The sequence below is a fragment of the Ambystoma mexicanum genome, chromosome 2q (assembly GCF_040938575.1).
Source record: "Ambystoma mexicanum isolate Mex_15411 chromosome 2q, UKY_AmexF1_1, whole genome shotgun sequence".
Lineage (NCBI taxonomy): Eukaryota > Metazoa > Chordata > Amphibia > Caudata > Ambystomatidae > Ambystoma > Ambystoma mexicanum.
In genome coordinates, this window is record NC_090924.1 from 234,345,344 (window position 1) to 234,361,605 (window position 16,262).

General features: G+C 42.0%; 1 protein-coding gene across 4 annotated transcripts in view; it reads left to right on the forward strand.

The window, feature by feature from the left end:
- The window catches only part of KCTD5 (potassium channel tetramerization domain containing 5), a 531,705-nt gene that overhangs the window by 154,795 nt on the left and 360,648 nt on the right, over positions 1-16,262 (forward strand). For all 4 annotated transcript variants that reach the window (XM_069647192.1, XM_069647193.1, XM_069647194.1 and 1 more), the window contains exon 3: positions 4,281-4,372. In XM_069647192.1, the coding sequence (XP_069503293.1) occupies positions 4,281-4,372 (92 nt within the window). The remainder of the gene's footprint in view (positions 1-4,280; positions 4,373-16,262) is intronic.

Genomic DNA, 16,262 nt, shown 5'->3' on the forward strand with positions numbered 1-16,262 from the left:
ACGTGATATTCCAATAGTATTATCTTTTCTTTTACATTTGGCTAATCTGGGGCTCCAGGTTAGTATGATAAAATTATACCTAGTAGCGCTATCTATCTTCAAGCGTTCATCAGAAGGAAAATCTTATTTTAAGATACCTTTTTAATAATACAATTTCTAAAAGGTTTAAACAATGTTTTTCCACCAATACCTTTTCAAGTTCCTGTGTGGGATTTAAATTTAGTACTGACATTTCTGACATGTTCACCCTTTGAGCCATTACATTCTTGCCCATTAAGGCTTATTAATCTGAAAACTATACTTCTAGTTGCATTGACATCAGCCCGCAGAGTAAGCGAGTTGCAGGCACTTTCTAGTGGTCCTCCTCACACCATCTTTTATAAAGATAAAGGTGTCCTTAGTAATGCCTTCTTTTTTGCCAAAAATAGTTTTAGACTTTCACCTGTCACAGAAAATACTACCTACTTTCTACCCTCCTCACACAAGTAAGGAAGAGGAAACACTACATAGACTAGATCCTAGAAGGGCTCTTAGCTTTTATATCTCAAGATTGTCAAAAATACGTCAGGGTGACCAACTGTTTGTGGGATACACTGGCCGTAAGTTAGGACTACCTGTAACTAAACAAACATTAGCAAGATGGATAATCTTAGCCAGAACAGAGTGTTACAGGCTAGCTGGAAAAGATCCCCCTGAGGGTTTAAGAGCTCCTTCAACTAGGGGCATGGCAGCTTCAACAGCACTTAAAAGTGGTGTTCCTGTACAAGATATTTGTGCAGCAGCCACATGGTCATCCAGGCATACTTTCAGAAAACATTATGCTTTGGACTCCACTACCTCTCAAGGAGGCCTATTTGCCAAATCTGTACTACATGCAGTACATGACTAAAAAGATATCTGTACTCCCGCCTCCAATAGAAAAGTGCTTTGGGAGTCTATCTAAGATGAGGAATACATGGGAGGACACAATCCATTCGAAGAACAAGTTACCTACTGTAACGTTCTTTCGATTGGATGTTCCTCCCACGTATTCCTCATCGACCCTCCCAGCCTACCCCACAGTGCAGTTTGTGGTTTACACTCTGATTTCTTTTGAGGCTGTGTTCGAAAGAGGCATGCCTTTAACCATAGTCATGGGCTCTGATTACACAAAAAAAACAGAACTGAAGCCAATGGGCTCTCTCAAGGCCATTATACAACTGATGACGTCTGTGTTCGACGGAATTCGCCGAGGGACATCGACGTCGTCGCCTCGAGTGGAGCACCCTCTGCTGGAGAGAGGAAAAAGTTTACGAGGCGAGCTGAAGGTAAGGATATAAATCTAAGATGAGGAATACGTGGGAGGAACATCCAATCGAAAGAACATTACAGTTGGTAAGTAACTTGTTCGTCCGATGTATGGTGATAGATTTGGTAAAGCCGAACACGAAGGAATACAGTACCTGCAGCTTCCTGTTTAGGCTTGAACAAATACTGGATGTTCAGTTTTTTGAAAAAAGCAACCCTTCATGTTTAAACAATGATATACTCTGGGCATCGTTGTACATAGACTGAATAGCAAACTGTGTTCGCCCAAACACATTAGTAGTTTTCTGAACATGGAGTATTCTGTTCACACATGAGATTTCTTCATCCTTGCCATTGTCTTTCCTTGCTTTCCTGGCTTTACTTTTATCCATCACACGTGCATTAGGTTTCATTTATTCTCAGTGTGTTCAATTGGCGTGGCAACTGATGCAATTGAACATCCGAGTTCTTTGGCTTCATTAATAGTCCCCTGACTTGGATGTAAGGAACTTCCCTGCATAGATGACACTTTACTTTGCCATTCCCATTTTTACTGCAGATGTACAGGGTTACGTTCATCCGATGAACAGTCGAAGATGGCCACCGTGTGAGCGGTCAATGCAGGATCATTCTGCCTTGAATCGCTGATTTCTGGCAGCCCCAGGTTGCTCATCTCGAGTTCTGGCGTATGCCGATCGTCTAAGAGGGCTAACCGGGACAATAAATTTCCTTGCTTGAATTTCCCCATTTTGAGGCTTTTGGTAAGGGTGGTGTTGCGCAGTCGGCCGTATGTTCAGGCTTTGATGTGATGCGCTTGGTCATTTTATTAATTCAGTTGTTTGCTTTGCTGCTGCAATCCAAATCTATACTTGGCTTTGACCCCTTGTGCCAGGCATTTGGTTGCCTCGCGCTGCAAGTCAGTTAACTGCTTTTTTCTTTTTCAATTTGGAGATTACTCTCCAGTTAGCTTGATTTCTGGGACTTTTTTGTCCTTTCCACTTACTCTGGTGATGGGGAGCCAGGACATAGTATGGAAGGCTGTGTACTTCAATTAAGATGAGCTTCGCCTCGGATCATATTCAAACAGACTAATTGTGTAAACATGGTATGAGCTTTTTAATCTCCATGTTGATGTCTGTAGTTTGAATATCTGACTAATGTTTCTGTCCCAGGCATTGTCCTAAACATGAACTTTGTGCATTTTTGTAGGTGGGTTGTGTTGGCTTCCCTGGGTGAAAATCACTTGCCCTGAAGATTTCTAAGTCTACGGGCATTTCTGCAGTCGAAACTCAAGTTGGCATGTAATGAACATTTGGTTGAGAAACATTATATTCTGCTCCTTATGTAATCCATATGATTAAGCATTTATTATGTGTGAATACAACAGTGTATGAAATTCCCATTGGTCAGCATAACCTGGTTTCACCTTTTGGATGCTAGAGTTGATAGGCTAGTGCAACTCTGGGGTTATACTAGAGATACCCTGTTGTGTTTCGTATTATTGGTTTATTTTTTATGGTTTGGTGTACCAATGAAATCGCACATTGGTTTTGTTCTGGCAATGTTTAGGAGAATTGAGTTGGGTGTGCATTGGGGCGTTCCTTTTGAACATTGCTTATGTCAGCAGCTCATCTCTTTTTAATATTGCGATGTTCACATGCATGTGTTCCTCAGTTGTATCTTGTTTGCTAAATCCTATCATATTTTTTTGATAAAAATAAATTGATATTACTTTGTTTTTACTTTACCTGTTTTTTTCTTTCTACATTTTAGCATTTGATTGCTTAGTAGTAAAAATTTGAGGCATTGATTCCATTTAAAATCGCAGCCACCTCTTCACTTGTTTTTTCACAATTGATCCCACTTGGGATTGCTGCTTTTATGATTAAATTTAGTTGGTGACCTCCCCTCTTTTTTTTTTTCTATGTTTCCTGCTGCTGACAGCAACATCTGCGGTCTTTGCTTAGGTGACTCATGTGTTTGGTACACTAGTGGGTGAAGCTTTCACCACTTTCTTAGGTGAATGCAGCTAATTTAACTTGGGATAACTCTTGCAGATGGGAGCCATTGTCGGCTATTCACTGCTACTGGCAGCACCTACTAATCCCGGGGGGGGGGGGGGGTCGGACCTTCAGAAGTTGAAGATATTGCACTGTCTGCCAGTGCGCAACCCTCAGGACATCACATGGCCCACACAGCATATTGGTGATGCCAGTAAAACCTTCTCCCTGTGCTATCCACGGGATGTCTTTGCTGCTCCTCCATAGTGGGGTACTCAAGATCCATGTGCTGCAGTAAGTGGGAGTCTCACCAATGCGTGTCATGTCATCTGCTTTCATTGGGTATCTGCACTGTGGTCGTATTCCTCTCTTGCCTGCATTATGATCAACCCTCACGTGCTGGTGTGCCGGCCACACTTCTCAAATCGTGCTGCTCATTGCTATTCCTCCTCCTGTCCCCACAGTTGACTCTGCTGCCATTTTGTGGAGTAGACTGAGGGCCATGCATTCACTGCTCTTCGGAGCCCAGAGAGGCCCTCCTCGGGCCCCTTATATCAAGTGCCTCCAGGGTGTACTCCCTGGTGTCCACTACCATGGCTCATCTGTCGATCCAGGCTATCGTGTCACTGTAGGTGTCCCTGTAGTGGAGCTCAGCGTCTTGTTTGACATCTTAACCTTGTTAGTTTTCTAGCCGTCTGGCAGAGTTAAGAAAGTATGAACTTGTAAGATCATTAATTATGGAATGTAATGGTACTGGACATGTGCATTTCTATAACCTTTTCAGGGAATACTTGCCTACATGTTGTATGCATTGAATAATGGATCTAAAGATTTCTTATTGTAACCTTTCTTCATTTGCATGTGTAAATTACTGTGAACTTTTACCTGTACGATTTCAGTTGGTGTACTGAATTTTTAATGTGCAATTTTAACTGATACATACCATCAGTATTAAAATTGAATCCTCAAAGCTCATTTTTTGATTATTTGTAGGGGTTCTGGAAGAAGCTGAATTTTACAATATCACATCATTAATAAAATTGGTAAAGGACCGAATAAGGGAGAGAGATTGCAAAACTTCACAGGTGAGACGCGTTTCAAGGCAACTAAATTTAATTTTTGTTTTTAAATCAGGTTTGTGTTTCTAAGCTTTATGTTGCTCTGTGATGATTGGTGGGACGGAAGCAAATTCGTATTTGATGAATGGATGAAATGAGTTCCCTTGTGGTTGAATTACCAATGTGTATGGTTACTGGAGTGTCTACTTGTAGAGACCACACTTCAAAATTGGGCATTGGACACACACCCATTTACACTAAAATCGTTTATCCTGGACTCCTACCGGAGTTAGATGTTCTTGTGTAAATAACTGAGACTAGATGGTTAGGACAGCGGAAATGACTGCTCTCCTGAGTTGGGCAGCCCAAGAGTGAGACCTCTTACTACCATTAATTTGGACCAATTTGATCTGCAGCCAACGCGTCACTGTAACCAGGCACTTGATATTCACCAGAAACCCCATGCAGATCAACCAGCTGTCAACAGACCAACATTCCCCACCACGTGGACCATTGATAACCTATACATTTTCAAGGGAAATGTAGTGTACAGCAAAGGACATCAAATGGGCAGGCAAGATGTTATTACTTAATTGTATCCTTTGGTGCATCTCCGTCAAACACATCCAACGTAATGCTGGAACTTAAATTTCTTTGGTACGTTGCAGGGCGTGGATAAGGATTTCATGATCCAGCTGGCTAAAACATCTAATATGATCAAAGATGCAGGCTTACTCTAATCCCCCATTGTATTTGAGGGGACCACGTTTAGCCTTTAACAATGGGGATATAAGCCTCTCGCGCAAGTAGGAGCTATTCCTCTAATTAATTTACAAAAACAGCTAAATCTTCTGCCTTAACTGAAATTGATCCAGCTGTCCTGAGCCAACGGAAGTGTCCCTGGACCACCGGGTCTACCGTGCTAGAATCGTTGCTGTTCTGCATTTGCAGTCAGAACTTTGTCTCGTAGGGCCGTCCGATACAATGTAATCTTACCCACAACGGGTGTCTATGCGCTTGCCAGTAGTCTACTGTGCGGCTTGGGCATTACACTACCGCATGTGTTAACAGTAGCAGCCCGGCCATTCCTTTTCCTCTGCAAACAGCATGCAGTGCACTGTTCCGAATCACTCGTCTTAGCAATACGGCTCCGTGCAGTTTCTCAGGTATCAGTATGAGCAGACTTCATTTTTGTCCATTACACTGCATGTCTGGTTCTGTTCAGCGGTTCCGCCCAGTCATCCGCATTTCATTATGGACCTGTGCTTTTTGTGGGGGTCCACGTAACTATTTGTCTGCAAGCCCTTTGTCCCCATGGACGTTGTGCTGTGTGTAGCATGCTATGTTCCTGCGCCCTGTGCTTTTCACTGCTGGAAGCCCGCACACGGTGCCTTACACCCTCTTGTGGCAGTTCTTGCCTGCTTCAGATCCATCGGGGTGTGCTCTCACTAGTCTTTTAGTGTGCGCTGCATTAGCAGTTGGTAGCAGGCACCCTCTGTTATGCTCCCGTTGCGGGCCAGTCCTTCTGCAGATCTGCTCAGTCCTTTGTTCTTAGGTCTGCAGATCTGCTCAGTCCTTTGTTCTTAGGTCGGAGCCGGATGCCATTTTCTTCCGGAGTCACCGCAGTCTGCGCTTGTCCCCTTTCCTTTCATAACTGTAGTGCCACAGTTCGGTTTGCTTCTACAAAGCGTTCCTCTTGTTCCCCATAGTTTCACACAGCTCTAGGTATTTTCACATGGCTCGTGCAATAGTTTAGACATCTGTATACTTCAGGATCTTGGAAGGATCAGCAGGAGACAGTCCAAGACATGCCCCATCTCATGGCTGCTTAGCCACGCCCCCTCAATTAACTTAATCTGTTTTTTCAGCATACGTTCTAGATTTTGAATTGACACTGTTGGAAGAGGCCTCAAATTCTATGTACAAAGTAGAATCGTTGATTTTAGGATTACTTGTTTGTTTAGAGGGAAGTTGATATACATTAACTTTAATCTTCCAAAACTTTTACAGGCATCTGCCATTTTTCTTTAACCATGAACTAAACCATGGATGTTTCAAGGACTTCACTCTACATTTTTCGGGTGGACCTACACCGTCGAACAAATGTCATTAAAGAAAACAAATGATCGGGGTGCCAAATATAGTCCACTGAGTAGAGGCGGTGTTCAAGGATCTTGAGTCCTATGTTTTTGACAGATTTTAAAATCTTTAAAATGCCAACGTGACATTTGTTTGGGAGAATTCTCATTTCTGTGCGAATTCCCTTCAACCTTAGTGACCCCCAGCTCTTTTGCTGGACTTTAGGACTTTTAAAATTTAAGCCTGGAGTGAGTGGTACCTTTTTCTCACTCCATGTGTTTTGACCTGATTTGGATTAGCCATTTCCTATATTTTTGGAGTCTGACAAACTCCATAGGCAATGTCAGACATCCTTTGGATTTCTCATAAGGTTTCACTACCTTTTCTTTTGTGAACTACTGTTCCCTAGAATAGTAAAGTGAAATTGACTTTACTTACCTTTGTCTTTGTGGGTCCAGCTTGTCTTTGTGGGTCCAGCACACACCATCTTATGTGGTGTGCTGGGTGGGTAACTTGGTAGCCCCTTGCTACCTACGCATGTACATTTTCTTATGTTACCCTCCCTGCTTTAAATGGCTGGTGGCAGTGGTTTAATTTTCCTACCATTGCTTTTCTACCACAGGCTGAATCTTCAGCTGCAGTACAGCACCCATGGGTGGCCATTTTGTCAAAATGGCCCTGGTCTTTTTTTTTTCTCACTATTTTCTGCTTGGAAGGTCTTTCTTGGGTTTTACTCTGCTTGCCAAGCCAGGTTTGAGCCCTTTGTTCGTTTTGCCTTTGGCAGACTTCAGTACTGAAACCCGCCTCTGGTTTCAGTGTGTCTGGAAGGGCAGTAAGTAAGGGAGGTTCCCGCCGAAACTCCCCTGTCCTTTGTCTTTAGGAATGCCTGAATGCACCCAATCCTGATTTGCTGGCTGGCTGTCCTTTCAGGGCAGCCACCCTGCTGTTTGAGTGTCAGCTAGGCTGTGCATGAATGGGAGAAACCTGCTTAAAAGGTGAGGGTTTTGGGACTAGAGGCAGAGTCGACCACTGGGAAGAACACCTGACTAAGAAAAAGTGAAAGAAGCTTGCTGCATCCTTCTGGACCATTGAATTGCCAGGTGAAGCCCTGCTGATGTGCTGAAACTCCTTTTTTTGATCGACAATAGAAGCTCCGGACAACTTCCCTTTGATTAGTGGGACCAACTAACCCTGAGACAAACTCCACTGGACCATCTTCCCAGACTGGCTTTACTTCTTTGCTGCTGCAGGAACAGAGGGCCAGGGGTTGAGAAATCCGTAGTAGAGTGCAATGTCTGTAAGCCAGCCAGAAGCTCCAGTAGTCTCCAGGACCCTCCAGAAGCAGGACGACCAGGGCTACAGTGCCCTCATGCAGTGGTACTGTTTACTGAGCGCTGAAACCCCAAAGTGCTCTGAAAAGAGTCTGTATCTGCCGCCGATCTCCAAATTGCCCCCGCAGGATTCCTCCAGATGTTCTTCCTCTTGACCCCACGACTGAGGCACTGGAACCCAGGATCTGCATCACTACAACCAGAGAGCAGCCAGCTGGACCACTCCTCTAACCAAAGGTACTGTTCTGACTTAACTCAGTGTCTTTAGCTTTGCTCTTCCCAGTTCAGACTTGCAGTAGCTACTTTGCTAGAGTTTATTTCAGCTCTACCCTTCACAAGTGTAACGGCTTGTGATCCTACAGTGATTTTTCTTCAACAAACTCTCTAAACTTTGCAAGACTTCATCTAAGCAGTGCCTCAGCCCCATAGACTGTGCTCCAATTGACTTTGGCTGTCCTGGCTCCTTGCAGACTCTTCTAGTCCACTTGACGTTGATCTTTACTGTCCCCCAGAGGTGATAACCTGGTTTTAAACTATTATTGCTGGGAAAGGTTTTTGTCTAGACTTCATTGGAAGATTAAAGGCCCACATGCTCTGAGAACCTGTTTAACCTTTTTCCTTCTCTTAACCTTTCCTTTCTACAAACCTCAATCTACAAAGTGGACTAGTGATATATATATAAATGCCTTTACTGTTCTAGTTAGTTGAAGTTACCTCGGGGTGTAGGAAGTGTGTAAAACACATCTCTAGAGAGTCTACTAGTTTTGTGTTCATTCTGGAAAAATATTTCAAACTATATTTGATAGTTACATATATTGCCCTTTTTAAAAATGCTTATTTAAAAACTGATGATAAATGACTATAACTAAAACCTTGAGTGTAAGTGTTACTTGGTTTACTTGTATTTGCAAATTTCAATGCTACAACTCTACAGCTCACATTTGCCCCCCTTGAGATAAGTCTGGCTGCTCAGTCACACTACCAACTTGTCTAGTACAGGCCTAGACCAAAACGTGGGTTACCTAATACCAAAGGGACAAGTAGTGTGTAGTCTCCCACAGGGTTACTACATCAATTCTTGCCCAACGCCATTGACTTACATTCTTGACTAATAGAACAAGAAAACTGCCGTACGACACGCTTCGACCAGAAAACCAGTAATGGATCAGAGTGCTACAAGTAAATAACATCTAGGCTTCAATCGAATGCTTGTTAAATCTTAAAATCTAGCAAAACTGAAGTCTTGAACGAAAATCTCTTGACAGTGGCTTGCAAGTAATCCATCTTGAAATTCGGATATTAAATGCAGTCAGATTTGGGTATCAGCAACCGTTCATACAACTTTTTAGTAACCCCAACTTTAATCTTTTGGATTAAATGCTCAAAATTAAAGAAATTGCCAGGTTGTTAAACTTGGCCCGAGGAATCCTTCCCTTCCATACCTATTTATAACAGTCAGAAAACCCATGGGGCAAGAAGCCATTTAAAACTACAGTGCTGTTATATGTATCTTTTAGCAAAGAATCCTTTTTTTTCTGTGTTCACATGATAACAATTAGGAAGGGCAATTGCATTTTCTCTCGTAAAATGACCATTGATCAAACCCATCCTGGAATCTAAAGGATCCTGCTCTGCAGCTGATGACATTTTTCGATGGCATGAATTTCTGAGCATCATTGTCTCCACTAAACTCCCATGCCGTGCAGAGAAATGCTATCCACTTCGCAAGACATGATGGTAACGGCAAAGCTTTAATATGGATGACTTCCCAATCACACGGATTTGTGAGCGTCTCGTGAAATGAGTTCTAGGGCCGACCTGCTGTCTGTCACGGCCAATGTGGAAACTGAAGTGATTCAACCAGCCAAGGCCAATCCGCAGTTGCCCAGATGTCAGACGGGCGACACAAATGGCAAGCCACTCCAGGAAATGAAGATTTATATAGAGCACCAAGTGTCCATTTTAAAATTTGAAATTAATGTGGTCTTTTTTTAGTGTGAATGTGTGGTTTAGTGAGTTTTCTACATGCTAACTAAACTGTGAAAAATTGTAGTCATGCACTAAGTGCACACTTCATTTTTATTAGTTTGGGTACAAGCAGTATCTATTGTAGTAGACTACAGATGGGGAGAAATGGCATATGAGGGACACAAAGATTAGAAGTGTTTGGTTATTTGCCCACCAATTGACTGCCCATGGCCATGCTAATCCCTACAGCCATTCCCACCCAGTTCCTGCACCTCCTAAAACACTGCCTCGTGGGAAGTCTTAATCCAGCCTTACCATCAAATGTTCCAATGAGGCGAGGATCAAAACAGGAAAGACGCGCATGAGCCTGCTGTAACCCCATTGCTTCCATAATTGCTCATAATGTACAGATCGGGGATATCTGAACTCGCTGGCTGTTTCTCTGCAGGTTATGTATTTGTTATGGGGTCAAGCCCCTCTTTCCCTCTCCCCTCCACCAACTACACGAAACATTTTGCATGTACCCTTACACCACCGCCTAAAACTGCAGAAAATGCTGCAAATATGCAGTTTTGTCAAAATTGGTGAAACGCCAGCAACAGGTTGGACAGTTAACTAATGTACAACCCCAAAAGCATAGCAAGAGTCAGTGTATATGGTGAGTTTGGTTTGCTGCTAGTGTGCACAGTTTTGAAGGCTAAAAGTTCTGTTATCTGAGCAGAGAAAGTAAAAAATTGTGGGGGGCTAGGGGCTTACTGTTTATAGAGGGCGCACACAGCATAATAAAGCTTGCTCTGGCATTAGAGGTACAAATCATCTACAAAGTAAGGTCTGTTTTTCTACTGCCTTGTGATTCTAGAGGTGACTAATACATGTGTCAACTGTGTTTGGAAATGGAGGCTGGATGGAGTACAAGGCAGGGAGTCGGAGTAATGCGTTTAACGAAAATAGTTCCTTCGTACAACGAAGTAGAAAGATGCTGTTGTGTTGAGCACAAAAGCTGTGATTGAGTAAGGTACTGTGACAGTTAATGGATCTCAAAACCAAGCTTTCTCAAAATACAGCGGCTGCAACATACTGAAGTGGCAATGGTCTAGCGCCTTTGGTATGTTAATGGTTTGGGTTATTTGGTGGCCCTGTAGCGCCACTTACAAGCTGAAACTATTGCAGTAGAGTACAGATGGGGCAAAATCGTATATGACGGGGGAACACAAAGCTTGTAGGTGTGAGGTCATTTACCCACGTATTGATGGCCAAAGCCTCATGGCCATTTCTACCCAGTTCCTGCCCCTCCCAAACCACCACTTCGTGGGAAGTATTTGCGCTCGCTTTAACCAAACCTTACCATCAATCTTTTCACTCTGTGCCTGCCAGTATTTTTTCTAAAGTAGTCTTCGGAAAGTTAATGCTTTATGGAGCTGTAAAGGCACTACTGGTGTAATAGAAATTTCTTAACCCGGTCTGAATTCAGCCACTCTATTTCAAAGCCAGATCCGTGTCCTTCGCGGTAGTCCTGTTAAAAATAAGTATTGGCAAAACCAACTATTTTGGCTTGTGTATGTATTTGGCATTGGAAGAAATTGTGTGACTGGAATATACCATGTGGCTTCTGTATAATTGTAATGCTACATACTAATGCTAGTAAGAGTGCATCTGCATCAATCTGGGAAGACTACACATTAGGTGAATACATTGAGGAGTTGAGAAGGAATGCCAACTGGTACCTTGTTTATTTAATTTGTCCTGGCAGATCTCTGTGCCCATGAGTCATCGAAAGTCTGCCTTGTTAAATTTGGAAGGTTGACACTTTCTTGGCTAGGGTATGCAGACGACTTACACTGCACGGCCTGAAAAATGTACTCTTCTTGGAGCAATACTCTTAAGATAATGATTTGACGATTAATACAGTAAAAATGGTATCTCCAGGACCAGGAACTTGGTTGTCCGAAAATGCACATATCTTGGGGTAGTTGTTGATGACCAGTTAAAAAAAAAAAAATGGGATAAACGCTAGGAATCGGTCAAACTAAAAGTTTGTAAAATTGTGGGAGTAATGAACGCCTTCTCAGGGACTCATGGAGGACATAGCCTGGAAGCTATTACATTGTACAAAGCAAATATAGGCTCCATTATGACAGATTTGGTGGAAATGGGGTTGTAATTGTATGTCCTGCCTAGAAAACAATAGAGGCCAAAACCCTAAGGAAATGAGCAAACTTAAGCCCTTCTCTACTGGTCGAATATTTAATTTTGGAATGTAATCTGCTTAGCTGTAAGGCAGTATGTAGATAAGTTAATATTGCTACGTAGAAAGCTTGTTACATAGAAGGCGACTGTTACATAGTGTATGGTCTCTGTATAACTCATTGAATGTATAACTTAGACAGGGCGTGTTAATCATAGTCTTCTGCAGTGGGATGGGAAAGGGAATCGCTTGTCGGTGAAGAGTTTTAAAACTGTCCTACGTGGAGTATTGTAGAACCAGGATGAAGACCGACAAAGTACGGTGCTCGCAACCAAATCTAATATGGATTATTTTAGATACATTGAAGGTTTTTGCTCCCCGGCTAAATATCTCAAGGCATAGCCATACGGAAACAGTAAAAAATATTATGCCCTCGTCGTGGGTAATGGATGGCCGTATGGATATCCCCAGGGGAGATGGTCTGCTGGCTATGCGACAAGTGTATCCTATGCAGCGAGAGTTTTGGAATCAACACAGGATTTGATTTTTTTTAGAAAACAATTTTTACATTTGTATAGCACACAAACTGGTATCGTGGCGTTGTTACTTGAGGGGAACTTGGTTACAGGGGAGGTACAAGTGAGTAAAGCATTTACATGTTGTACATTAATACATTTGAGCACAAGTTATAAATACGTTTTGCAGGTTAACAGGAGGTACAATAAGCAACCACAAGCAGGGTGTGTGGAGTTCATCAAGCGAAGAGCGTGGTTTTCATGGCTTTGCAGAAAGCCATGAGAGAACTCGCCTCAAAGAGTAGGAGGTAGGGCATTCCAGTGTAGGGGTGCAAGGTAAGGGAAGCTAGCCCCACCTGCTCACTCTTTTTACCATGGGTACGCTAAGCATGTTTGTGTAGGGTGTTCTGGTTGGTCTTGTGGAGGTAAAGGGGTGGAGTCTTTGCATTAGGGTTGTGAAGAAGGGTGGTTTGCCTCTTGTCTGCGCACAAAACACAATTGGAATCTCAAATACAACTAGATTTTAATTAGTCTTCAAACAGCCTGACGCGTGTTTCGAGCTGCAAAGCTCATCGGAGGCTAGAAATTGTTACATAAATGTTATAGAAAAAAGATTTAAGTGAAATACAATTTTACATAGTGAATGGGGGTAAAAGAAAAAAGACCCAAGCACAGGACATATGGGTGGTTTCAAACAGCATTAACCAAATCATAACATGTTTATCACATGGACAAGACAAATTTACAAATCATTGCACCATTCATTCATTACATAAAAGGATATGGTGTGGAACAACCACAATTTGGGATTCTGAAATTGATAAGGGTTCAATGGCAGTCAGAGAAATTAAAGAAAAGATAGATAAATGCCAAATTAGTTAAAATGCAACTCTATGGTAACACGGTATTGTCTCTCCAGTTCGTGTTCCAACCACACAATAATTATAAGGTTGTTTAAATGCCTTGAATTCCTTGAGGATATGCAAAGGTACTGCAAAAAATGATCCAATTAGATGTTGTAAAAATTACATAATACAGTTGCACACAAGGGTTTTTAATCTTGAAAAAAGTTTTAAGTTTCCTTACCAATATGCTTGTTTGATAATATGTAAATAATTTCTAACTGTGGGCTCCACTGTTCGTAGGAAAAAAGCAACTATTAGTCTTGCCAATTAATGCTGATATATTGGCCCATAAATGCAGGGACTTAGTAAATATAGAAAATGGACATGCCTATAAAGACGCTATTGCGTGAAGAGGGTTTAAAGTCTGTGGTCCATGTTCACAAAGTAATGCCTCTGAGGGAACAGGGAGAAGGAAAAAGAACAAAGAATAACCGCCCATTAGGCATTGTTAAATTAAACTCTGTGAGACGGTCACATGCACTGCCCCCCCCCCCCAAGGCTAATTAAGAAAAGCAGGGGATAGCAGGGAAGACCTGCACTCACTGGCGTCTCCGCCTGTTTGTGGATAATTGAATTCTCGCGTACTGGAGTTCGCATAGTATTTACTGCGGTATGCACCGTGGAAGCAATTTCTAATGCGAGCTGCTTGTGTACCGCAAGCGCTGCCATATTTGATGTGTGCAAGGATCCACTTACACATATTGCAGCGGAGGATAAGGGACATAGTTTGGAGGTTACATTATTTAAGTTTAAACCAATTATACTGACAGATTTAGCAAACTTGTTAGTTATGCAAATACAATAATAACACGCCATTTAGAGTATTATAGAGAACTAGTTGCTAGGATATGCAGCAAGTAATTCCGTATTGCACAAAATCTAATGAAGGCAAACGGGAACCGAATTTGGACCGCATGTTGGTCTGCCCCACGGTTAATATTTGAATATGCCGTGGGGGAATCAGGAAGGGATATTACTATGCATATTAACATCTGATGATGATTGAATTGTACGGTAAAGGGACAATTTGTACAAACTAATTGGCAGGGTTTGTCCTTCTCAATTGTCCCTGTCTCTATGTAATGCGACTAAGGGCAATATTAGACATAAGAAAAGGTCTTTTTATAACTATAAAAGAAAAGGGTTGACGAGCACTGTAACCTGGAGCGACAACAATGTTCACCAGTCCTATATACATGAAACAAATTATTTATGAGCAATGGGTGGATCTCCACAGCAATAATGATGCATACACTGCATCAACTCAGAGAAACACAGATAATTTGTGGTTGATGTTGAATCCATGAGCGACAGTGCGATATTGGCAGATAAGGCGGGCTCAATTTCAGGGCAAGATTACCTCCATGTTGTGGTAAAGAGACTTTTGCCATGCCAGCAAATCTGATACTGGATTTGTTATCTAATTTATGTACTTTTTGCCAATGTGACGCGAGCAGGTATTTGGAGTCCTGATTGGAAATGGTCAATAGGTGCTCGCGTATTCTGATCTTGAGAGGTCTAATAGTACTGCCAATATAGCGCTGTCCGCACATGATACAGTACACACAGAATTGTGTTGCAGTTAATAAAGGAATTAACTTGATGTGTTCCAAGTTTTCCAAAATTTATTTAAGAAGTTTCTAGTGCATAAGCACAGACTGAACAGCTTCCACACTTTTGGAAACCATGATTCGTAGCCTGGCTAAGCCAAGTTCTTGGTGATTGGAGATTGGCTATAAAAGAAGGAGACAAAATATTTTAAGGTTGCCTGCTTTGTTATAAATAAAACTCGGCACAGGATCCAACCAAGGTGTAATGTCGATCTAATTTAAGCAAATGCCAATTTCTCCTGACAGTTCTGTATAAGTTTGAACTATCTGCGTTAAACCTTGTAATAAATTCAAGCTTGTTGCTGTATGGTGCATTCATCTGATTTTTGGAGTGAGCAGATCCACACTCTTCATACTCCTGACTGATCCGCTTTTTTGAGAATGCCGTTATCATAGCCTCTTGTTAGGAATTGCCTGCGTATGAATTGACATTCCTCTGTAAAGTCTTGGTCATCCGAGCAATTTCTTCTGGCTCTGATAAATTCCCCTTTTGCTATATTAAGGATAACTGCCTTTTTATGGCAACTTGAGGCGTGTAGGACTGAATTCACTGCAGTTGTCTTGCGAAATGTTTTAGTTAGAGGTTTATCTAGCGGGCTGATACTAAGGTCTAAGAAGTTGATACTAGAACTGCTATATTCATGTGTGAATTGAATGCCCCATTCATTGGTGGCAAAGAATGTGACAAACGCATTAAGGTATTCCACTGAACCTGTCCAGACCATAATCTCATCGTCTATATATCGTTTCCAAACATGAATATGTTGAACGAAGGTATTGTTAACAAAAGCAAATTGTTGCTCATAATGGTGCATAAAGATATTAGCTAGTGCTGGGGCGTAGCTTGCCCCCGTGGCTATACCAATACACTGTTTATAGTACACATTATTGGATAATGCACAGGCCAATAGTTCTTTCACCATTTCTACATGTTCAATAAATTATGCAGAGTGGCCCAGAAAAATATAATCTACACTTGCAATTGCTTTGTCAAGGTCAAGCGAGGTGTACAGAGCTTTCACATCAAGTGTTGCCAACAACAATCCCAATTTAACTTGGAAATTCTTCCAATATTTGTAGTACATGCATTGTTTCTCTGAAGGTGGGTATGGTGGTGACTAATGGCGTTTAACATTCATTGATATAGATAGATATGGGTTCCATAATACCCCCACCCCTGCTTAGGATTGATCTCCCTTCTGGTATAGAATTGAAGGGTTTATGTATCTTAGACCAGAAATAAGTGGGCATAGTAGGACCATCTACTATGAGAAACTGTTTCTCAACATCAGTGAGCAGACCACGGGAGTGCCAATTGCATACT